Source organism: Ptychodera flava, chromosome 16 (assembly GCF_041260155.1).
Source record: "Ptychodera flava strain L36383 chromosome 16, AS_Pfla_20210202, whole genome shotgun sequence".
Taxonomy (NCBI): domain Eukaryota; kingdom Metazoa; phylum Hemichordata; class Enteropneusta; family Ptychoderidae; genus Ptychodera; species Ptychodera flava.
In genome coordinates, this window is record NC_091943.1 from 5,125,143 (window position 1) to 5,149,618 (window position 24,476).

The 24,476-nt window shown below is 37.1% G+C and overlaps 1 protein-coding gene, 1 long non-coding RNA gene and 2 other non-coding genes across 9 annotated transcripts; 1 reads left to right on the top strand and 3 right to left on the bottom strand.

The window, feature by feature from the left end:
- Window positions 1-952: 952 nt before the first annotated feature.
- LOC139152603 (histone-lysine N-methyltransferase SMYD3-like) lies at window positions 953-11,878 on the top strand. Of its 2 annotated transcripts, XM_070725842.1 has the most exons (12): window positions 953-1,333; window positions 1,537-1,600; window positions 2,903-3,007; window positions 3,633-3,699; window positions 4,194-4,386; window positions 4,708-4,810; window positions 5,598-5,708; window positions 7,903-7,972; window positions 9,081-9,211; window positions 9,397-9,566; window positions 9,942-10,050; window positions 10,509-11,878. In XM_070725842.1, exons 1-12 carry the CDS (start codon window positions 1,173-1,175, stop codon window positions 10,644-10,646), a joined length of 1,422 nt encoding a protein of 473 aa, XP_070581943.1. In that variant the 5' UTR covers window positions 953-1,172; the 3' UTR covers window positions 10,647-11,878. The 2 variants fall into 2 exon arrangements, with proteins under 2 accessions (XP_070581943.1, XP_070581944.1); XM_070725843.1 differs by lacking the exon at window positions 1,537-1,600 and having other exon boundaries at window positions 1,170-1,333.
- On the bottom strand, window positions 11,816-24,054 carry LOC139152604 (uncharacterized). Of its 5 annotated transcripts, none has more exons than XR_011556669.1 (18): window positions 23,897-24,054; window positions 22,611-22,674; window positions 22,259-22,306; window positions 21,871-21,918; window positions 19,164-19,195; window positions 18,703-18,750; window positions 18,297-18,347; window positions 17,810-17,894; window positions 17,526-17,560; window positions 16,979-17,013; window positions 16,384-16,460; window positions 15,901-15,940; window positions 15,061-15,087; window positions 14,372-14,540; window positions 13,832-13,882; window positions 13,221-13,271; window positions 12,525-12,575; window positions 11,816-11,909 (listed from the first exon to the last, which is right to left on the bottom strand). It is a non-coding gene; the product is annotated as an uncharacterized lncRNA (long non-coding RNA). The 5 variants fall into 5 exon arrangements; XR_011556666.1 differs by having other exon boundaries at window positions 15,061-15,092; XR_011556670.1 differs by having other exon boundaries at window positions 15,847-15,940.
- LOC139115056 (small nucleolar RNA snR60/Z15/Z230/Z193/J17) lies at window positions 17,091-17,181 on the bottom strand. Its single transcript, XR_011548035.1, has one exon. It is a non-coding gene; the product is annotated as a small nucleolar RNA snR60/Z15/Z230/Z193/J17 (small nucleolar RNA).
- Window positions 19,291-19,361, bottom strand: LOC139115051 (small nucleolar RNA SNORD24). Its single transcript, XR_011548031.1, has one exon. It is a non-coding gene; the product is annotated as a small nucleolar RNA SNORD24 (small nucleolar RNA).
- Window positions 24,055-24,476: the final 422 nt, after the last annotated feature.

Here is a 24,476-nt window from a genome sequence, read left to right on the forward strand (position 1 = left end):
GCACACATCAATATCTTAAAAATTTCCATGCAAGATAGGGGAAAGCCCCTGTGACACTTTCCCCTAAGCCTCTCGCGTGTTCTCCCTCTGTACTTTCAAATTCTGCCTGGTCAGATATCCTAGTGAAAACCCTGTCATAATACCCATCCAAATTAAACAATATACTATATGGTTAGATACTGCGTGAGCTTTTATATCTTTATTTTATTGTGACTTTCAATTTCATTTTGATGGGTTCACCTTTTTTAACAATCATGAGATAACTGATGATAGTCTAGCAGGGTACATCAGGATTTCAAAGGTCTTTACTGTTGCTGTATTTTGTAAATTTTACAAATACATGTATTTGTATTTAACTTTTCTAAGTGGGGGGGGGGATCAGTCAAAATTTCAGAGTTAGAGAAGGGAGTTACTCAAATTCATCATGGTTGGGTGGGGGGTGTCACTCGAAATTTCTGAGTTTCAGGCCGTACATAAAGACGGCTCCCTTATATACAACGCATTACAAACTTGATGACAAATAAAAAAAATTTGCACTGCTACTCCATTTGAAAAAAAAATTGATGCCGCTCTGACAGTAGAAAAAACAAATTGCTGTCACTGTGAAAGGAAAAAAAAAAATTGCTCCCATACTCATTTCCTCCATACCCCTCCCAAAAATCAAATGGTTTTCCCCTTAGATTAAAAAGGTCAATTTCTTGTCTTGGAACCTTAAGGTATGAGTATTCAGTGACCATTTAGCAAGTAACATTTACTTTGCTTTCTGAAAGAATTATATATATCATGATGAGTGATACGTGAATGACAAATTCAGTTAAAATATACAAGTACTTCACGCAATTACATCATTGTTTTTGCATTGACTGACAGTTGAGTCACCCTTCTTACGTCATTGGACTGGCATTACCCTTCGACGTTAACAAATTGCAAACCTGATTCAGGCAAATTTAGTTTGCTCAAACCACGGTTGCTGTGAGGATCCAAATCACCAACACTTGGATATTTAGCTCAATGTCATCAACCCATCGCAGGAGTACAACAATGTGGAGTTGATCGCTTTCATAAACAAACAAATCACAGACGCGAAGAAGTCGTCTCCGTACGCCAAAATCAATAACCAATTATTGAAAAACTAGGGGGTCTTTTATCAACACAAGTGAAACAAAACAAACATGGCGGCGAGTGTAGAAGTGTTCGTCTCCGATCAAAGAGGTCGTGGCTACAAAACAACAACAGAAATCAAGTCTGGCGAGCTCATCATGAAGGCCAAACCGTTCGTATATGTTCTTTGTAATAATGAACGTGGAAAACGATGCGACCATTGCTTTCACAGGTAAACTCAGTTGTACTATTCCCATCCCAACAATCACATCCATATCCACGGCGTGGGCGAAGCAGTGGGCGATCGAGTGCTCCAAAGCATCTGACAAGAGTTCTGTACACTTTACAGTGTGATATTTGTAAGGCGTAATGTATGTCCTTTTGATAGTTTTCATCACACATTTCTTACTATCTCTTCTTTCTTTTTCTCTGTAGTCGTGGCACTCTTTTACGATGTTCGAGCTGTAAATTTGCCCGCTACTGCAATGTAAAATGCCAGGTATGAGAAAAGTGGGTTTACTAAGTAGTACATTGTTATGGAAGCCCTGGGGTTCGAGGTGTGGAGATGTGTGTGTGCTCGTTGTTAATTGTCATCCGTATGTAAACTTTCCTTGAGGAATTATACATTTTCAATCACAAACCCGTGGAATATTTTCTCCCAGTAGCCCACGTCAGAGTTTTCAGCCAATCAATTTACATTGTATCTTCCCACATCAAGGAATCATACAGTTGTAATAAATGAACAAATCATTCAGTTTGCCCTTACTTTGTCTGGTTTTTATCTGACATTGTTTCAACAGTTTGTCGTAAATTTTTGTCACTTTGCAATCTGCGGCAAATGCTCTATGCTTTTCTAGTATCTTTCCAGTAATTTTGGCCCTAAATATAAAAATCTATAAATATGCTTGAAAAATAGGAGATTTTAATATTTTTTGTATTTTATTATGTTATAGCATTGTAAATACCAGTGAATTTAGTTACATTATTCCCTAATATTATTACTAATAATATATCTGATTATCCAGTATTGTGGCCCAAGATGTTTTCTACATCTACAAATTCACTAGCATTGCCAAAACTATAAAATAATAGCAATAATGTACCCTCTCCAGACCCATAATGGACAGTTAGGAAATATATTCCTATATTACGTCATTATTAGTACAGTTTCTTACTCTACATACTCAGATAGCATTCATTCTAAGACGAAGTTTTGAGGCATCACTCCCTATCACTGTTTATTTTACCAACCAGAGATTCCATCTGCTAAGACAATATGTCTAATCCATCATGTGCCTTTCTCGTGACTCATAGACACTTTTCCCGCCAAAAGTGCTTTTTCTACGGGAACCTCGCCTTCCCAAATCAGAAACATTTTCTACCCTCAACACTTCATGTCACTGGACTCTATGCACAGTCCCTCACCCAAGTGTTGTGCTTCACTGTATCAACCACTGTCTATTATATTAGTATAGAATAAGGTAGTCATTTATAGTATTAGACGACTTTGTCTCCCGACTGCTTACTCAGACCTGGTCATATTCCACACATGGACTCTAGCAAACTTTGTACTCCATAATTTACTTGGCTTTGCCTCGTACATTATGGTGTGCAAAGTTTGCCTCCGTCAATTATGGACCAGGAGGGGGTACATTATTGCGTAAATATTGCTAATAGTGTACATTTCACAGAGGGAAAAGGCTATAACAGTGAGTTTCTGGAGATTTAGCTGATTTTAAAAATACACAGCATTTCTCAGTGGTCACAGTGTTTCTAATGTAAAGAGATTTTCATATTTCAGAGACTTGCCTGGTTGGACCACAAAGCAGAGTGTGGGTCACTGAAAGCGGTCGCCCCCAGAGTTCCTACAGACAGTGTGAGACTTGTAGCAAGACTACTCAACAAGGTATAAACACATCAAATGAAAGAATTAGCATTCAGGTTGTTTAAAACAATGTATAGTCTTATGAAACAATATGGTTTGGTGTACTTATAAATAATGTTTAACTAAAGTCGAATTAAGACTAGATACATGTATAGGGAGTGGTCAATCGAACGTCAATTCTTTTTTTGCCTTACACGTCTGCTTCTATCTCCTCTCAATCTGGGATGAATATAAAGAGAAAGTGAATGAGGCAATCCCAACATCTGACTTCAATCAGATTGTTCTTAACCCTCACATCCCATTCTCCTGTACACAGGTCCAGTGACACCATTACTAAAACAATAGGGTTTGACCAAATCGTAGTAGTGTTGTGCTTAAATAACCTTCAATATTGATGCTTTGAAATCTATTGATATGCAAAGATAAAGTTCGCCAGATACAGTAAACAAAGATAATACAAGTAACATGTTACAATTGTTCTAGAATGGAAACTCTAGTCATGTGTGAAGCACCTGTCAATTAGTTTATACAGTTAAATGGAAATATCTTTTTCAACAGGAATGTTTCAGTGTACTTTGTTTATATCCTTTCACAGAATTGAAGGAAGTTTGATGCTATTCATTCTGAAACCATTATTTCTTTTCAGCTCAGAGATTCATACAGAGATGAAGAAACTAAACAGGGAATCAAAGAATTCAAGTTTCTACAATCACGTAAGATTGTTTTCTTGTCTTGGAAGATGGACTTGAGAACCTTCAAATTTTATTAATAAAAACACAAGGATGGAAAGATAACCCTGCACTCAATAAAGTTTTAGTGGAGTGAAAATGTCTGCAAGCAAAGCCTGTCTAGTATACAAGTGCTTTGGATGACACTGCAAATGAGCAAAATTTTTAGCATCAATTCTGTATTGGTATTGCAACGGTCAGTCATGTCTGTAATCTGTATACGTCTGTGTGTAATAGTGTCTGTGTGGTTGCATGTCCATTCACTGGTAAAACTTTAGAACTAAAGCATGGACCATTTCAATCTTTGGCATGCAGCCACACCGGTTGAAGGTGGGACTTTATTGAAATGAAAATGTGAGCCAGAAGAATATACCATGGCACTATAATGTGAAAATGATCAGGAAAGGCTTGCTATTGAATTGTTGGAAGTGATGACACAATTGCTTCATGGCTTCTTGTTGGATTATCTTGATCTACAGATACAGATGAATTATCTGAGGAAAGAAGACGACAGTTTTCACAAATGATGTTTGTGTTACAACAGTGTGTTGAAGAAGAAGTACTAAATGACCTGTCATCAGATCTGTTGGCAATATTTGGCAGAATGGTCTCCAACAGCTTTTCGGTCTGTGATGCTGAAATGAAACCTATCGGAGTTGCAATCTATCCCAAGTGAGATTTTTAACATCTTTTGCATGGAACTTTTCTTTCTGAGATGCTGTGCAATGAAATAAAGCTGAAATCAGAGCAAATTGGAGTAATTTTTCCCATAAACTTGTGTAACAATAAATCCAGTGAACCTGCAACAGTATGGTGATCTTGCGTTGAACTTCACAGACATGAGTTGAAAGTCATTGGAGGGAAGAAAAATTGAAGAAACAGAGTGCAGAGTGTGTGAAATGTTTATACTGCAATAGATGGTAACTTTGCAGTGTATGTGTAAAAAGGTTATCCTAGATATTTCACATCAAATTTGCACACTTTGTTTTACAGGGTGTCTTTATTGAACCACAGCTGTGATGCAAACTGTGTTGCAGTTTTCAACGGCACAGAAATATTAATCAGAAGTGTTAGAAAATTACAGCAAGGAGAAGAGGTAACATTTTCCAAGTTGTCCGGTTTCCTTCACAGAATTAAATCCTGTGAGAATTTTGATAGTCCAGGATATATGTGTTTTTTTGCACTCAAAAATAGGGATAGACGGATGGATCCTTGACCAGAACTTTCTAGGCCTAGACCAAAATATGCAGAGAGACATCACTTGGTTCGAAGGATTTGGCGTGAATCTTGTGATTCTGTGTTAAAAAAGAAAGTACATCTTAATATATTGAAAATGTACATTGAGTCAGTGTTTGTAACCAATTTACTATTATATCTGTAAAAAACAAGAATTACATCTGTAGTGGGTGAAATGTTCAACACACAGATGATGTTTTGAAGTGTACACTTGCACTGTATCGAAAAGGAAAACTGAATATTTGCTGTTAGTGAATCTGATATTTTGTTGAAGAAAATGTACATTTTACCATACTACCCATATTTTGAATCCCAAAGCACTTCCAAAACAAAAATATGAGTTGCCTGAAAAGGTGACTATGTCGTTTACATCTACAGGGCAAGTAATCTCCATGTATTGATACACATTTTCTAGGATGTATATCTGTATGTTTTCTGTCTTGCTATTGACTGTTTTACTATCATACAAGTAAACTCTTTTCACCAGTTTTGGTAGCAGAGGATCTCACATTTTGATCTCAAAACACTGATCACCCTCACATGCAAGTCTGGTGAGTCTTGCTGAAAATGTTGAAGTATCAATCGTGATTCCATAGGTTTCGCAATAGGTTTCATATTAAACCCGTTCTGTTTCCTCTTGTCTGCAGTGTTTCATGAGTTATATTGAAGTGATGTCAAGCACACAGGAGAGAAAACAACAGTTGAAAGAACAGTATTATTTTGAATGTGATTGCCAAGTCTGTCAGAACATTGAACAGGTGAGTCTTAAAAAATAGATAGATATATGACACACAGTGCCGGGGCCAAGTTTGGTGAGAAATATGTGTCATGTATCATTTTCAATGGATGAGAAACGGCCAAACACAGTCAACGTTATTGGTACCATGGGAAATATGTGACTCTTCAAAAATGAATTGTTCACCATACTGCATACATTCACTTACTGTTGATCGCCATATAGAACATATAGTACTTCGATCAAACTTTTAAAGAATCTGTAATGGCCCATTAAGTCTTGGCAAAATTATTTTCAGTAAACCAATTTCAATAACACACCAGTAAAATTTTTCAGTTCACCAGGTTATCCAGAACATAAACAACACAAATATATTGTTGAGATTTTTTAGCTCATATTTGGTTTTATATATAACAAGTCATCGTTGATGACACAGTCCCCACTTGTTAATGGGTGCTTTGATTACAGGTCCTCAGAGAGGATAGAGTCCTCTTCATTAGGTCTGTGATAAAAATACTTTTGAATAAATTCGCTTGATACATGTCTGAGTTGTAGTTCAGGACATGAAAAAATCGTAATAAAATGGCCACATGGTGGCCATAATGGATCGAATCACAAAACAAATCAATGTGCATATGTATGACATACGGTAGGTCAATGTCCTTGTACCAACTTTGATTAAAATTGGTTGAAATATGCCTGAGTTATGGCTTTGTACATGAAAAAATCATAACAAAATGGCCGCACAGCAGCCATATTGGATCGTATCACAAAACAAATTAATATGCATATGTATGACATTGGTCAATCTCCTTGTACCAACTTTGAATAAATTTGCTTGATACATGTCTGAGTTATGGTTCTGGACATGAAAAAACGTAATAAAATGGCCACACGGCGGCCATATTGGATCGTATCACAAAAAAAATTGATGTGCATAGCTATGACATTGGTCAATGTCCTTGTACCAACTTTGAATAAAATCTGTAGAAACATGCCTGAGTTATGGCTCTGTACATGAAAAAATCGTAATAAAATGGCCGCCTGGCGGCCATATTGGATCGTATCACAAAACAAATTGATGTGCATATGTATGACATAGGTCAATGTCCTTGTACCAAGTTTGAATATAATCGGTTGAGATATGCCTGAGTTATGGCTCTGTACATGAAAAAATCGTAACAAAATGGCCGCACGGCGGCCATATTGGATCGTATCACAAAAAGAATTGACGTGCATATCTATGACATTGGTCAATGTCCTTGTACCAACTTTGAATAAAATCAGTTGAAACATGCCTGAATTATGGCTCTGTACATGAAAAAATCGTAATAAAATGGCCGCCTGGCAGCCATATTGGATTGTATCACAAAACAAATCGACGTGCATCTGTATGACATATGAAGTAATCCTTGTACCAAGTTTGAATGAAATCGCTTCAGGCATCTCTGAGATATCTGCGTGAACGGACGGACGGACACACGGACGGACGCACGCACGCACGGACGCACACACGCACGGACATGACCAAACCTATAAGTCCCCCCGGACGGTGTCCGTGGGGACTAAATACCAAAAAGAGCTTATATGATGAGTCTGAGTGGCGTCTGTGTCTGTATATTTGTGGGTATGTGCGGATGTATGTCCGTCACACGCAAAGGCTCCCATAGCGCCAAAGCTACCGTCTCAGTATTTGGTGTACAGGTAGATGTAGGGGTTGAGATGTGAATTTGTTCAAATGAACACGTCAGTGTCAAAAATGTGCAAATGAGGTAAGAAAAAGCGAAATTCTGAAACAGGCTTGAAACAGGCCAACTCCACTGACTTGAGTCATTTCCTGTCATTGTTTATGAACTGTTACATATTAACAGACCTGCTCAAACCATAGACAGTAGAGGGGAGGAAGACCGTCTATGGTCAAACTAAGGGGGGCTAGCTGCCTTTCTGCTATGCATGTTGCTAAAGTTGACCTCCAGTACCTAAAGTTTCGGACCTTAATTACTTTTGTCATTCTTGTTTTTCTGGTTTAAATATTTCTTGTTGTTTTTCTGGTTGTACTGTGCAGAAATCATTGTCATAACATCAACGTAGAATTTTCCTGCACTGAACAGATAGAAACAACATTTATTGTTGATCTTTGGTACCCATACTGGTATATACCAATTCTGATCAAATTTGAGCGACACCGTATAATTGCGGTATTTTTTCCATTTCAGGACAAGAAGAAACAGGCATTGAAGTGCAGTAGCATGGCTTGTTCTGAAATGGTGTTGCCAGATGATTCAGGTAGAATTGGACTTAGAACAAGTCAATGAATTAAACTTTTTTTGTGAATATGATTTATTAAAGTTGAGATCTTTCAGCTGAAGCATGTATGTGTTCACCCTACACAATGGGTAGATGCTACGTGTTTACACAACTCTGTGAAGACAGTGCATGATGGGATATATTGTAGTTATTCCAGTCAAAGCATTTCATATAAAAAAAATAATGCTACAGCCAAGAAAATAAAAAGTTTGTTTCTCATCCAAGACATATTGCAAACATGATGGGGTGACGCAAGTTTCTTTTCTCTCAATTTTTTTTATTCTTCAATCAACAAGAATGTGCACAAAACATGAAAACAACATAGGAATGCACGCAGAGATAAATGCACAGCTGTGTTGCTATAGTATTTTTGTATAGCAACAGTTCTGCGGTTTGACTTTTAGTGCAGCAATGCAGAGTTTTGACAGCACAATATAACAGTGACATTTGTGTACAGTTCTGAATGGAATGTTAATGTCAGTTATTTTGTTTACAGCTCTGTTTTATACAGCACTGTGTTATGCACTATCACTATCGTCGTGTATTTTTGCATTTTTCTCATTTTATTTCCTCATGTGCAGAAAGAAAGGTTGACGCAGGTCTAAATTGACGCGTGCGAGGACGAGAAACAAACTTTTTATTTTTCTTGCCCTAATTGGTAATAATTTGCTGAGCTGACCACCATATTTTACAAAATCACCAACTTGAACCAAGTCTCGATAGGAATGTCAAAGGGACAATTCACATGCAATGGTACAGAGCTGCACAACTGAATACTCCATTTAATTAATTATATCTTCTTTGTATCATAATCCATGGAATTTGTTAGGTTTGTGGTAGGAATGTTTTCAAATGTGTCATTATCTCTGTCTAGTCACATGAATAGAAGGTTCTAGGTTTCATGACATTAGAATTTCTTTGCTTCACTGCATTGTCAACATACACAGGACGTAATGGTGGAGTGATTACTTTTTCCAGCAAATACCGTAAAAATAATTGAACATGGAGAAATCCTTTCTATGTCTACTTTTGTGGTGCAAGATTTTGCAAATTGACAAAGTTTTTTGATGTTTCTTTTCATTTAAAGGTGGATTCATAGTTTGTGCAGGGTGCAGCAGTAGACATGACAAGTCACACAGTAAGACAGTCACAGAACTTGTGGAGAAGATCAAAGATTCTCTGACGGTGATTGAAACTTTGAAGAAACAGCAAAATATCCTTGCATTTCTTTTCTATAGTTTATAGATGTCAGGACCCATCACGTTTTCATGTGCTGTGATGATTGTACTATGATGATGGCAATATCCACAATGCAACACACCACATGGGCTGTGTTGTCGACAAGTTGCACTCATGTTGTTTTTCTCAGAGAGAATTTTTCCTTGACCGTTTATTTAAATCACAAAAAGATCCTAGAGTTGTGTGAAGAGCATTTGAAAAGCTGTGAGAGAGTCCTACATGAGTGCAATATTTATGCTGTCCAGTTACTAGACGCAGCGATGGATGCATGTATAGATCTACAACAGTGGAAATCAGCATTGAAATATGGCATAAAGACAATCCTACCATACAGGTTAGTTAGGAGGGAACATTTTTTATAAATGTTCTATATAAAGTGGTTCTTTTGTTTGCTTATGCATGGCCGATTTTCTGTATTTTTCAAATAGTTCTCGAATGGTACAGGTGTGTTCATAGGATTCCTGAGGTTGAATGCTCATCAAGACCTGTACTGGCAGGTCGAACATTCACAAGTATAATTAATTGATATGGTTTCCAAAGAATTCCTCAAAGTAAAAGGAAAATAATCATTTGCAAACAAATTTGGTCATTATGTATCACCAAAGGAATCATGTGACAGTGCTGCCATATTTACTTATCTTTCCAAGGACAGTTCAAGGTCATTCAACGATGTTGCAGTTTGAATGTTTCCTATTGTTGAACATTACAGATTACACTACCCTGCATGTCATCCTAATGTTGGTGTACAGCTGATGAGAATTGGTAAACTACAGCTCTTTCTTTCACATTTACAAGACGCAGAAAAATCCCTTCAGCAGGTATGCACTAAATGCATCCCATAATACTCCCCACACAGAAAATATGGCCGCCCAACTTGCCAATGTGTATTTAAAGTAGGATGTACACATACCACAAACACGATATCGTCAGATAATCAGCCACCATGAGCATAACAGCATACATTTTTTGTCCCTAAAAGTCCCCCAAAACAGTCACATCTGAAAGTACCTGTAGCAAAGTGCACAGGATTTCCATCGTGACAAGTCTCCATGATAGATGAAACTGCAATATACAGGAATGTTTGCATGTCCAAATGGCACTTTCACTTTCTCAAGGTATCATTTGAGAGACACTTACCTATGACCAAAACCCGTTGGTTGTCAACCAATAAATCATGACACAAATTATAAGGATGAGGGGTGTAGTAATTGCTTTGGTTCTAAATGAGCATAATTCCAAGCTCTAACATTCACAATTTGAAATGTGGTTTTTACAGGCAAGAGAGATCATTCATACTACCCACGGCTCATCACATCCGCTATCAAAGGAACTTGAAAGGCTGTACTGTGAATGCCGGGAAGAACTACAAGTTGAGATGATCGATCAACTGGACTTGCAAGACTATGATTTATAAACTTAACCGTAGACAGTCGAGAAACAGGATGGGACGCTGCGGTATTTCCTTTAAACGAACTATGCTGGAATAAATTACATTGGATTTGCATACCCATTGATAAACGAATCCACTTACCATCCGACTGTCACACAATCTCGTATAACATGCTTGCAGGCCTTACATTCAGTGTGTCCTAAACACCTTTTTCATAGCAGAGAATAATCCCATTCAGAAGGAAAGCAATGTTTCTTTGTTGCATCTAGGAATAAAGAAATCTTTAGGATAAGGGAATCCGACTTCAATCGGAAAGACTGTTTTATGCCGAAAATATGTTCAATGAAGTTTTTTCACTGCAAACTATCGGATGTCAAGCAGCGGCTATTGCCCAGCTGATAATTATGCAAAAATCGATTCACACATTCTAATTATTCAAAAAGAAATCGCTCATCGCTTCTTCACAGTTCTTTTGTTCTTTGCGGTAGCTTCCCATCCTCTTTCTTGACTGTCTATGCTTAAACAAGCCATCCTTGAAGCTTGTCGGGTTTACTTTGATCTTTGCTTTGGTTGGCAGCAAGTTATTACAGTTGGACCATTGCTCTTATTCATTTAGTATCAATGTTGTATGAGGGCCAAGAGCTACTTCGTGTTTGCAGCATGGCAAGACAGTACAGATGTGCAACTTCATGGCTCACAAAACAAAGGAGAAGTTTGCAATACTTTCTGCAAAATACACATTTCACTGCCATCTGCTGAAATTGTGCCATTGTTTATGCTACTTGACTTAGCAATCTGTGTAAGCTATTTTTGTGATAGCGGAACCATGTAATGCAGTCCGTGTATGTGCAATACTATAATTATAATCGTCCATGTTTATGCAAGGTGTATATAATCATCCATTTCAATGTTAAAGTCACTTCTCTTTATCCAGTGTATATGCCCATAACAAATAGTACACATGAACACTTGGGGGCAGCCTTCTTCGTGCATTATATTATGCACATTCAAACTTGGCGTTTGAGAAAACTGCGACAGATAGCTTTTCTGATCTCCTATTTTCCCACAGTCAGGGTTGATGCTACCCAAAACAAGAGATGCTTGCCATTCATAACTTTCTCTCCATATTTGTGCATTTATAGAACATAGTAGATCGTACATGTTACTTAACAAAAATCAAGAGAGACCCATGGTGCATTTGTCAAGTTTTATTTTTTCATATCTGTATAAAAATAAAGTACATGACATCAACAACATCTGTCCAGGATTCATCTGTGTTACTTCCATCTGAAAAAAAAAGAAGGAAAAATCAACACAAGGTCAAGTTCAACGAATTCAGATCTGAAAAATTATCTGAATTGATTGGCAGTGGAGTATTATCAGAAGTTGATTTGACATCTTTTATACTCAGTGAGAGAGTTCAAATCTTTTCATCATTTCTGATTCATGAAAGCCAGGGTCACCCAAGCAGTGAACTATTCAAATAGAGTATCTTTGATACACTTTCAGGCAGTGCCAAGTACAGCAAAACTGGTGGCTTTCAAAAAGAAGATTCAACTTCAGCAACAAACTTATCTTACATCGTAGTGTTTGGTGGTATGTAGTGTTGAATAAAAAAAAAAGAGTTTCTGCTCAAAAAGTACAAATCACAATCAAATGTTAGCTGACAAATTTCTGCTTGAACAACATTTCAGAATTAAGGAAGGAATTCCTAAAGATGGCCGGCTAGTATTCAAATTATTCTGGTAGATTTGGAGTACGGTGGAGAGTCTAAATCATGAAAATGGATAATTGTCAACAATCATCGCACAAAGACCGATTGAGAGAAAATCAACCACTGCATCATTGTTACTGATACATCACACGACTTTGCTTTGATGTGTGATATTTATGAATACTCACCTGGGACTGGTGTGTTCAAGATTGCCAGTGGATATACAGCCATCTCAATTCCTGAAATGAAAGACATTTTTGTCAAAACTTGTGAGTTGTCAGTGAATTCTCAAGATTTCAGATCTGAAAAATTATCTGAATTGATTAGCAGTGGAATTTAATCAGAAGTTGATCTGACATCTTTTACTCAGTAAGAGAGAGTTCAAATCTTTTCATCATTTCTGATTCATGAAAGCCAGGGTCAACCAAGCAGTGAACTATTCAATGGAGTGTCTTTGATACACTTTCAGGAAGTGTTAAATACAGCAAAACTGGTGGCCTTCAAAAACTAGATTCAATTTCAGCAACAAAATAACAATGATTAATTATCTTACATCATAGTGTTTGGTGATATGCAGTGTGGAATAAAAAGACCTTTAGTAAGAGTTTCTGCTCAAAAAGTTCAAATCACAATCAAATGTTAGCTGAGATATTTCTCCTTGAACAAAATTTCAGAATTAAGGAAGGAATTCCTGAAGATGGCCGGCTAGTATTCAAATTATTCTGGTAGATTTGGAGTACAGTGGAGTCTCTAAATCATGAAAATGGATACTTATCAACAATAATCATCGCACAAAAACTGGTTGATGGAAACTCAACCACTGCATCATTGTTACTGATACATCACACCAGTTTGCTTTGATGAGTGATTTTATGAGCACTAACCTGAGACTGGTGTGTTCAAGATTGCAAGTTAATACACAGCCATCATAGCTCCTGAAATGAAAGAAAACTTCATCAAAACTTGCGGGTTGTCGATGAATCCTCAAGATTTCAGATCTGAAAAATTATCTGAATTGATTGGCAGTGGAATATTATCAGAAGTTGATTTGACATCTTTTATACTCAATGAGAGAGTTCAAATCTTTTCATCATTTCTGATTCATGAAAGCCAGGGTCAACCAAGCAGTGAACTATTCAATGGAGTGTCTTTGATACACTTTCAGGAAGTGCTGAGTACAGCAAAACTGGCGGCCTTCAAAAAGAAGATTCAATTTCAGCAACATACTAGCTTTCTTAGGGGCCTGAACAACAATGATTAATTTATCTTACATCGTAGTGTTTGGTGATATGTAGCGTTGAATAAAAAATACAAGTTTCTGCTGAAAAAAAATTCAAATCACAATCAAATGTTAGTTGAGAAATTTCTCCTTGAACATTTCAGAATAAGCGAGGAATTCCTGAAGCTGGTCGGCTAGTATTCAAATAATTCTGGTAGATTGTTACTGATACATCACACGACTTTGCTTTGATGTGTGATATTTATGAATACTCACCTGGGACTGGTGTGTTCAAGATTGCCAGTGGATATACAGCCATCTTAACTCCTGAAATGAAAGACAACTTTGTCAAAACCTGTGGTTTTCAGTGAATCTTCAACTACAGAGATCAGATGGTTTATGGTGTCAGAAGATTTGTAAATGAGTATCTTTCATGAGTTTCTCAGAGAGATTCCCACAAATAAAAATTCATCACGCACCATGTTCTCACTCTGGAACAACGAATAGCTTCTCATTTGATGAAATTGAAGATTTGGCCAATTCGCATGAAGTACATACAGTTTTGTGTATGCCAGATGATAATGGCAATGCCAGGAATGTAATTTCTACCATGGTGGATTGGCATAACCCTCTCACATGGTGTTGTAGTACATAGAATCTGTACAGAAGCAAGCAGATGGAAAAATGCATGAAGCACTTTCACAGGCTACTAAATTGATGAAGAATTGATTTCTTCAAGTCATACAGCTAGTAGTAAAACAGAATGATACGAAGCTTCTCAAAACCAGTGAGGGCAGTCTATGTAGCAACACTTACAAGTGTTTGAAATATCATCGCCTTTATCATTCCAAGTAACACCTCCGGCCTCCTGACAGCTCACGTGATGGATACCAGCCAATCCATAAACCCTGGCGTTGCACCCAATTTTAGGGCAATCTTTCAAAAGTACCACTGGTTTGTGAGTCACCTCAGACTTGTGTTTCAACTGTGGGAAGTGCAAAACAACTGCATTTGATTAACTCGCACACAGGTGGTGGAAAATCTGTACACTTTATCCAGTCTGTTTAATCACTTGAGATATTCCGAGTCACTTGACACCTCAGAAGAGAACGGAAGATTTGATATCACTGTCAATTCATTTGGCAGAATTAAAATGATCATCACTGGTGTCTTTAAGTTACAATAAAGTCTACCTGCTTGAGCATGTTTGTACCACAGTAGGAAATACATGCCTACCTGGGGAAGGTCAATTTTTGGACATGCATATGATTGAGTTATCTACCGAACGAACAGTTCAAAATTTCTGAAATTTTGTTCACAAATCCAGAGAGGTATATTGGATGAGCACTGGGAGATACACAATCAACAGAGTAGGTGTTGTTTTGCTTTGGAGTGATGCCTCAAGATGTCTATAGTCGTTATTTTTGAAGATTTCACCCATTTTTGAAGCTTGAAGAATATATCTTTTCAAGATCAACCCAGATAAAATATTTGCATGTGCTTACCTATCAATGCTGCTTTTCCTTACACCACTGATCTGAAACAAATTGCAGGAAGAAAGACATGTTGGTTTAGTGAATCTCCGTATTTATTGCCAATCTTCGCTCTGTTGAGTTTTCATCACCTCAGAAATGAATGGGATTTGATGATTTCATATACTATGTTCATATTGGCAGAATTATTTTTGACATCATAGGTGATAGCAAATTAACACTAACATGTTCATAATACAGACACTATTGTTTGGCCGCACAATAATCCAAATCAATATACAGAGCTTTTGAAACATGTCACCTTTCAACAAGGATAAAGACATTCAAAAAGAGGTTCAAAACTGTATATCAGTGAGTCCTGTTTTAAGATTTCTGAAATATTTCTGAAATCTCTGAATACATTTACAAATTTCTTGAACTTTCCATCTATCAAATATAGTGTAAGATGTGAAACTTTCTCAAACACTTGGCAAGTCGTGGCATGTCAAATCAGCATGAAGGCATACGTTAAAGAACACAGGCTGTCAGAAAAAGCATCTTTCTTGCAAATCAGACCAATGCAATACATGATTTTTACCCAAGAGGTCTCCAATTTTAGTTTTCAGGATGTTTGCTTGAAAGTCTAATACTTTATGGAGTTAAAATTCCCTACGACTTCCATTTGATTTTGTAAGAGGTTTTCTGTCCATCAGCAAAAACATTATGGTTATTTGTCAGTAAATTCCACTGTGAACTTGACATTTTTAGGAATTTGGGACATACAATTGTTGAAAAAGCGTCTAACTTGGCTTAACACACCTGATACATTCACCCTAACATTTGTATTCTTCAAATTTAACACAGCACACATACCTTTAAGTAAAACCACTTTGTCATTGAGTGTGAAGGCATGCTGCAATGAAAATTAAAATCAGATTAAGACTACTATCGAACAAGTACAAATACTTGGAAAAGTTTTCCAGTAACCAATCTGTACACAGTCAGATGTCATTAGACCAAGGATAATAATCACTTCTGGAGGTTCATACGGGGGCAATCCCATACATTCATCATTATGCACAGACCGAAAAATGGTAAAACACTTTCAGTTCAAATGACCATGAGATTTTACATTTTATACAAGTTTCCAGCATCCATTGCAATGAAAACTTATGCAATTTCAAAGTGTAATATGTTGAACTGCAATAACTTTGTGACAGACATCCGTTACAATTATTTTCTGTTTCACTTGCATAATATACACCACATACTTCAATCAAGAATTGTCCTTATCGTAATTTCTACAATGAAGTTGTTGTTGAATGAAGGTCCTCTCTCCAAAGCAATTTTACATACCTTGTTATGGCTTGAAGTTTCTGAATTCCGTATCATATTCTCTGGTCACTTTTTCAATAGGATTCCCATTAAAATTGCTGTTGAATTAAGCGAGAGTAAAAAGTTACATCTCTGCTATCACATAGAAGTCAACACTAAACTCTAATATGCATGTCTTCAGATAGAGCTAATATAAATTATGAAGTCTTGAAGACTTCACGCATCATATAGATCAGTATATCAATACAACTCATCATAAGACACCATTGATAGCCTGAATGGGACAGAAAATCTCCACAATGCACCAAGACACTAACGGCAAATGACACTTGAAAAGCAAATATCTGATCCATTTGGCACAGAGTCTTCGCAAAGAATCTGCCTCCTATATTCATATTCATGTCATCCTAATGCTTTGGTAGAACCGACAGGTTGGCCAGAAGAGAATCAGATTTGTGTTGGTGCTGTTCAGGTCTTTAACATTTTAAATATCATCATTATACTTTATCCATCTTAATACCCACAGCATTGTGAACAATCATTTGTGTTCACCCTGTACATTCTTTAGACAGGTTTGATAAAAATAAGGCTAACTGCAATAAATTGATCGACTTACCAGAAGAACTTCAGCTCTGGGAGTCTCCAGTTGATCTGCAAAAAGTATAGGTAAACACAAAGTTGACTCGGGAAGAGTTATAAAGCAATTTGCAATAAACATGCTTTTTGTCAAGCTTTGACTCAGATAGGGGTGAAAGACTAGAAGTTTTAATTGTTCTTCATGGTTCTCTGATGAACTATGAAATCATCACAGCAAAGCTTGTATGGAAAGTAGAAGTTAAATTATGTTGTGCAGATGAATCTTCTGCAAGTACCTGTCAACCCAGACACACCTCATTCAAGTCACCGCAATTTTGCACATTGGTAACAAGGCACATGTCAACCATGTTTACTTATGGAAAATTACTATTTCTGGAAAAATTCAGTTCACTCAGTTACATTTGTGGTTTCTATTTCTTGCAGTTAGATTCAGAGTTTCCGATTATTTTGCAGATTTCAAGTCCTTGAAGTATCAATCTTTGATGAGAAAATATCATGGAATATTTCTATACTGACACACTGTGATTTGAATAACAGTAAATCAATTAACTCTAAGGACCACCTACCATATATTCAGCAGCCTGTGATAAATTAAGTTTTACTGTTGAGAGAAAAAAAGCACCCTGTCACAAATACGACCCACAAATACAAAGTGACAATGAGTAAGATATCTTGGTGTCAAGTCTCAGATAGGAGAGAAAGATAGTAGCTGGTGTTCATAGAAATTCTCACCAGATGAACTATGATATCACAGAGAAGCTGAAGTCACCTCAAATATCTATTTCATTCTGAAAGCTTTCAACAAGAGCCTGATCTACAAATTCAAGAAATTTCAAAGAACTAAACTTACATGGGCATCATATCAATGCCGCCTTAGCTAGAATTCCCTTAGACATCTTTCCTCCATAGAAGGCAAAGGAATAGTCGTCACTTCCCTGAAAGTTAAATAATTTCTATGTCATTTCAAGACACATTCTTGAGGGAGTTGTATGCTTCTTGGTGTTTTCAGTAAAATCAAGATTTTGGTATAATCAATATTTTGAGTTTTTACAATTAGGTTTGTCACCGTCTCAGAGGAATCCGCTAATTGTGTTTCTCAACACCATTTTATGTCAGTGAACCTTGAAGACAATGTATGGCATCATTGACAGTGACACTCTGATCTCCAGAACACTTGAACTGATGAGAACTAAAACTTGGTAATGTTGTGAATTTTCTCTCCTGGCAAATCACTGAATTCATACAGTAAACATTTCGTATTTGAGATACAATAAAGACAGGCAATAATCATTCCTTTTACTCATTTATATCAGCAACAATAACTTCAACATACTTACCAATTTAACGCATGTAATATCTAGGATATATCATGGATATAGGCCATTCTGCTGTTTTGGGGAAGAAAGAAAAGCTGTTAACAGTCTGTTATAAAATTGACGTCAATATTAAATGGTGTATGTTCACATTAAGTCCTCAGTATACCTGGAAAAGTCTCAACACGGTTCTTCTGAACCTTGAAGGCTTGGTATGTAGACATCATTGGTACTTTGTTCTATCCTATCTAATGGATGCAGTTTTCTCTCGGTCACTCTGGTGGAATATTATGACAATAGTTAAATTCCCTGAATATTTACATTCCAACAGACCTCCATGAAAGTTAAATCTCCATAAAAACTGAGATTGCTTGTATGCATCACATGTCCAAAAGACACAAACCAAAACATTTCAAGGATTTAAACTTACCAATGCTTCTTTTTCAACGGCGACTAAGACTATTTCCATATGCTGAGCCTGGAACAGTAAAAGATTTGATGAGCTCGGTCAAAGAATTTAAAATTGAAAAGTGAAATTGATCATGCACAATGGTGAGGCAAACTTTCAGATAGGACCAAGAGTTGTCATCAAATTTTGTGACAAATCAGATGGATCACTCGACAAGATTTCATCACAGTAATGCCTCTGAAAATACCCAAACAGTCACTTGTGTTGGATGGAAACTGACGGCGCCTGTACGCGCCACACGTCTAAAAGACTGAAATCACATAAATTGCTCAAATATGATGGATTACAATGATTATAAGCTAAACATCAATCCCCTCTCCTTAACAAAATCATTTCTGATCAGGTTGTAGCAATATCCATTAATGATAGGAAGCCTGATTGTTATGACGACGGACATATTTCACTGTTTGAAAGATACTTACCATTAGTACAGCTGAGCATGGTGTTAACATCCCTGTAAGGAAAACAAACAAAAATAGTTGCTTGTCATTCATGAGAAAACAATGAACAAAAATATCAATTATGATTGATTTGAGTTCCCTTTGTGTAAGCCTCAGAGATCTTGGTGGTTTGTCGTCATTCCAAAGTAAGGAGTAGCAAATATGTTAACATCACAGGCACTGGGCAAAGGACACTCTACAACTGTGACATACTCACAGTGGTTCTTCAAGGCTACATTGATGAACTGTGGACTCAAGAAGCATTCTCACGGACGTCAATTAAATTGTACTGATGCAAAACAGGTCCCAGACATTCCAAAATTGACCAAAAAGAGTGAAGTGATCTTAAGTTGGAGGGTTTGCTGCAGATCAGTATTACTTTCAGGATTCTCTACATGAACTCTTTGAAGACTATTTGAAATAAATTTGCAAGTGTTACTTCCCATCGTATCATCCAATGCAGGGTTCGCGCTAACGTTCGCCACAGTCGCAATTGCGAATGTCTGATGTGGCGAAAAAAAAAATTGCTACGCCTTCGCCACGCGTGGCGAAAGCTCGTGACCGGGTGCCGTGTTGACCCTAGACGCCTTCGAAATCACGTCAGTCCTGCAATCCCAGACCGACGGTTTCCCGAAGGACCAAGATTTCGACATGCGGGTGTTCATTGTGATCGATCCAAAATATGTACTGGATTATTTATGTAGCCTACTATTCTAACAACTAGTCGTTTTTACAAATAAGTCTACGTTATTTTCCGCAATCCAAATTTTCCAGCACAAACGCTGCAAGCATCGTACGAAACATTTGACCCCGGGATTTGACCACGTACGTCACGTCAGGATGCAAGCATGAGGGTAATTTGAGTTCACGCCGGCCAGCATAGCACTATTAGCAGCCACAACGTATTCCAAACAGCGTGCACCATCGTTAATCACGCCGGTTCTGTCACTTTTAACGTATCAAAATAACCCTTAGATCGGTCAGACTATCGAAATATTCAGTCATTTAAATATCTAGCCTTTGAACAAAATAATTCGTTGCTTTGTCGTACGTCAACCGATGATCGACGGCAGAGTTCCTGACCATGCAACTGACAGACTAAAATGATGGCGTTGGACTTTGCCCAGAGCTTAAATGAGCATGCGTGAAAAAGTTTCAAGATCTCCAGTTTGTATACTCCGGTCCGTGTACTGTTTGGGTAGTTTCGAGACACCCAAACAATGCAAATGTGTTACGAATGTAAGGTACGATGCGATGCGGCTTGCGGGCAGCTACGATTGCCAACTACAAATAGTTTATTGATTGTTCTCAGCTGGGAAAGAAACTAGGTTTAAAATAGCTTACGAAAAAAAAGGACACAAGGAAACCACCGAGAAGAGAACAAAGACAGACGAACCACGGTCTAGACCATGGTCGAACAAATTTCAGCAAGGTTTTTGTCTGTGCATGGAAGTATAAAATGTGAGCCTACACAGATGAGTCGGTTGATCACAGATTTGTCGTATTGACGAACTGCTCTTTGGATTTTTCACGGAGTTTGCGAATTTAATTAATTTTCAAAACCTAAGCAATTTTTTAATACCAATAGTTTTCTTTGATACTTTATGGACAATGCTTTGCATAGTCAGGCAATCACTGTAATTTTATCCAGATCACCAGATAACTGTATAAAGCAGTTTTTAAATCATGTAAAAAATAAAAAAGAGGAACAATTATGGCCAATGATTAGACTTTGATGATTTTTTCATAACATGTTGTGCAAGTTTTATTCCAAGAACTCTATTTGTTGTTTGTGTCATAATAAAGGTTAAAAATAAACAAGTTTTTTTGTCCCTGTCTATAAAGAGAGGGGTCAATTTATTCACCAGCTTTCATGAAATATAGATCTGAACGGAGTTAAGACCAATTTTTGTTTAATAAAATATTTTTTTAATTGAAGGACAGACAACTTTCACAAAGGACCTGGAGTTTTACCGTGCTCCTGGTCATTATTATCTGCAGCTATAAAATTGGCAGAAAATGTGCTCAGCAGTTTATCTGTCAAGGAATTAAAGTGTATGTACAACAGCCCTGGCCCAACATTTGGATAATAAAGTACAAACGTTATTGAAAATAGGGTTTGTGCAATTTGTACGTGAAATTGATTTGTTGGGTGTGGCTAATAAAAATTGCTCAGTGCCTGTGGCTAAAAAATTGATCATTTTAGCCACACTAACAGACTGTGGCTACAATGAAAAAAATCCTAGCGCCAACACTGCAATGATATCTACATATTATCTGTACGAAATTCAGTCTAATTCTAGATGAATTTGGTCTTATTATTAAGATAAACTTCACATTTACATAAAACATTTGTCCAACTGTGATTGGCTGTAACATTTTTATAGTTGTAACATTTTTATGATAAAATTTTGTTAGAACAATGGTATCAGCTGTTGTGATGTTATAATTAGTATGACAATTCATCGACCCATTTACACATTCAACATGTGGCTCTCATCTAAACAAAAGAAGTAACAGAGGTGGATATGAAAATTTCAATTTCACAATTTCTGTGAGTTAAATGCAGAGAATAACATGGTAACTTGGTGCCTTTCTGAAGATTTGATATGTTGTTGAAGTAGAAGACTAATTCATAACCTTTATATTGAGCAAAGATGAAATACACCAAGGATTTAAAATTACAAACCTTGCCATGTCTGCATTTCACAGGGAAAATTGATGACGTGGATCTAATCTGCAATGTGGCGTTGGAAGACAAATTTCATTAACATAAATGCAACAGAGAGAAAGTTAAATTTAATTCACTGAGTGTTGCACATCAGACAGCTTTATGTCCATTTGAATGGACCTAACCATGGTTTCGTCATTTGTCCCTATCTAGCAAAACATCATATGTGCAAACTTGTCTATGAATTGAAATTTAAATCACTTTCTTTCACAGTGGGTTGTGTGGCAAGAGTAACTTGGTAAACTGGCCCCTTTTTGAGGAGTTGATATACTAATACACTATGGAAGTACCTTATTTAAAGTATGACCAAGGATGAAAAACAACATAAAAATTTAAAATTGCATACCTTGCTGTACGGTCTCTATTTCACGTGGAAATTTGCTGTGGATCAGATCTGAAATACAGCATTAGAAAATTATCATTAATACAGCAACATTAGAAAGTTAATTTAATTAACTTTTAAGCATAATGCACATCAGACCGTCCTATGTCCCATTTCAATGGAACTAACCATGGTTTTGTCATTTGTCCCTATCTAACATCATCATATGTGCAAACTTGTCTCCCACAGAATCACAGCACGTGCCTTGGATCACGATTACTATGTCAAACAAATTGTAACCAAATCGCAGAAATGGGTAGTGTCTGTTTGTCACCCTAAACCATTCTGAAAACATAAATCTTAATTTGATACTCACCTAAGCTAACATCATTCGCATACCAGTGGCCAAGGTAATGGAAATGTTCTTTCACGTACATGACCTGACAGAGAGATAAAGTGAAAAACATCTCTCTGTTAATATTCTTCCCAACCAAGATAGTGTCATATGAAGTGCCTGTTCTTGATCCCATGTATTTCAGTCCTATCGATCCAATAGAATAATCATGGTATTCATCCATCCTTATCCCTTTACATCATCATACATGGAAATGGATTTCACACATGGAAATGCAACTTGTTTAACACCAAGCACACTGATTCACAAAGCCTGACAAAGCTATTAACAGTACGGAAATTCAAGGGGGAGTTTCACTGTTTTGAGAACACTGTACACTTTTACAGGTTATTTTCATCAAACTTTAAAATTAGTGACTATTTGTCAGAGTATAAAGCTTGGCTACCTGTGCAGCTATTTCAAATTTCTATTGATACAAATCGAGGAGACTTATGGGTAATCTGTGTTGCTGCTCTCGTGAACTTTTCATATTACAGTCCTGCTGAGTGATAGTTAAATCATTTGCAATAAGCCAAGTGAGGATTTGTACAACAGTGTTTGCATTGGTTATTGTATAATATTTCCTCAGTAAGCCATTGCTTATGAAGTCCTGGGTTACTGGACTTGGGTGTGCAAGTGTAGTGGGGAAATGGGCTCATGGATCAATTATCATAAACTACACTGTACACATGGGTGACTAGGTCAATAGTGCCAATCAACCCCAATGGAGGTAGTCTCTGCTACCTCAGAGTCCATGTGCCAATCAACCCCAACCGAAGATTTCACTCGTCCGAAAAGCATTATTCCAAAAACTATGCTGCACTTGCTTAAGCAACAACATGATTCTAAACCAGCCTGCAAGTTCAGGGGCTAAAAGTCGTCGTTTTAGGACGACAGCCAAGTTTCCATGCCATAACAGCATGGTCATGGGAGACTTGGCGCCATGTGCATTCCCTATGTAGGAAAATGGCTTCACGTACTTGGCCGTGTCACAATCCAGAGCAATCCTCGCTACAACATGCGAACTGAGTCTGCCAATCTCAAATACGTACCGGCGATAATATTTTTGCCCAGGAATAAGTCATATTTTTTTCATCAAACGGGAGATTGGCATTATATGACCATGAAATGTACAGATACTGCGATTCGGTTGCAACATGATTTCTCTCCGTGCAATATGCAATGCGTAATAGGCAATTGCAAGGACAAGCTTACAAGCTGTTGTAGAACTCATTCAAACACGAATAACCTGCGAAAGCCATATTTACCTGTATCTTACAAACTTGTGACAGGTCTGCCCGTTCCCAAGCTTAATTAAACACGTTGCCGCACCGCACCGCACCTGTTTCGCGACACTTACCATGCCGGTACTCACTCACTCCGTACCGACTGCCGATGGACAACTGCACATGTGCACAATGTGCATGCGCGACTTTACTGTCCAATTAATGTCTGACCTCAGTATATTGAGGTCAAAGGCTTAAATTTGCATAATCCTATAACGGAAATACATTGGCAAAGCTAGAAATGAGGGGAGTTTGAACTATATTGTCCAACTTTCATTGATTATATCAATTTTCTCGCTAAAATTAGTATATTTCATCAGAACGGTACATGTTAGAAGACGAAAATACGATTTATCATTTTTTCAATATCTTATACTTTTTCATACACAGCCAATGGCATTACGTGTTACAAACTCTGGCAAATTTCGCTTCCCGAAAGTACGAGCCGAGGACAGCGTCCAAGATTATTAAACCCTATTACAGTAAGGGTTGCTTAATATTATAAGCTGTAATACGGCAATAATGTTCATCAGTTACCACAACTCACAAAAAAGACGAAAGT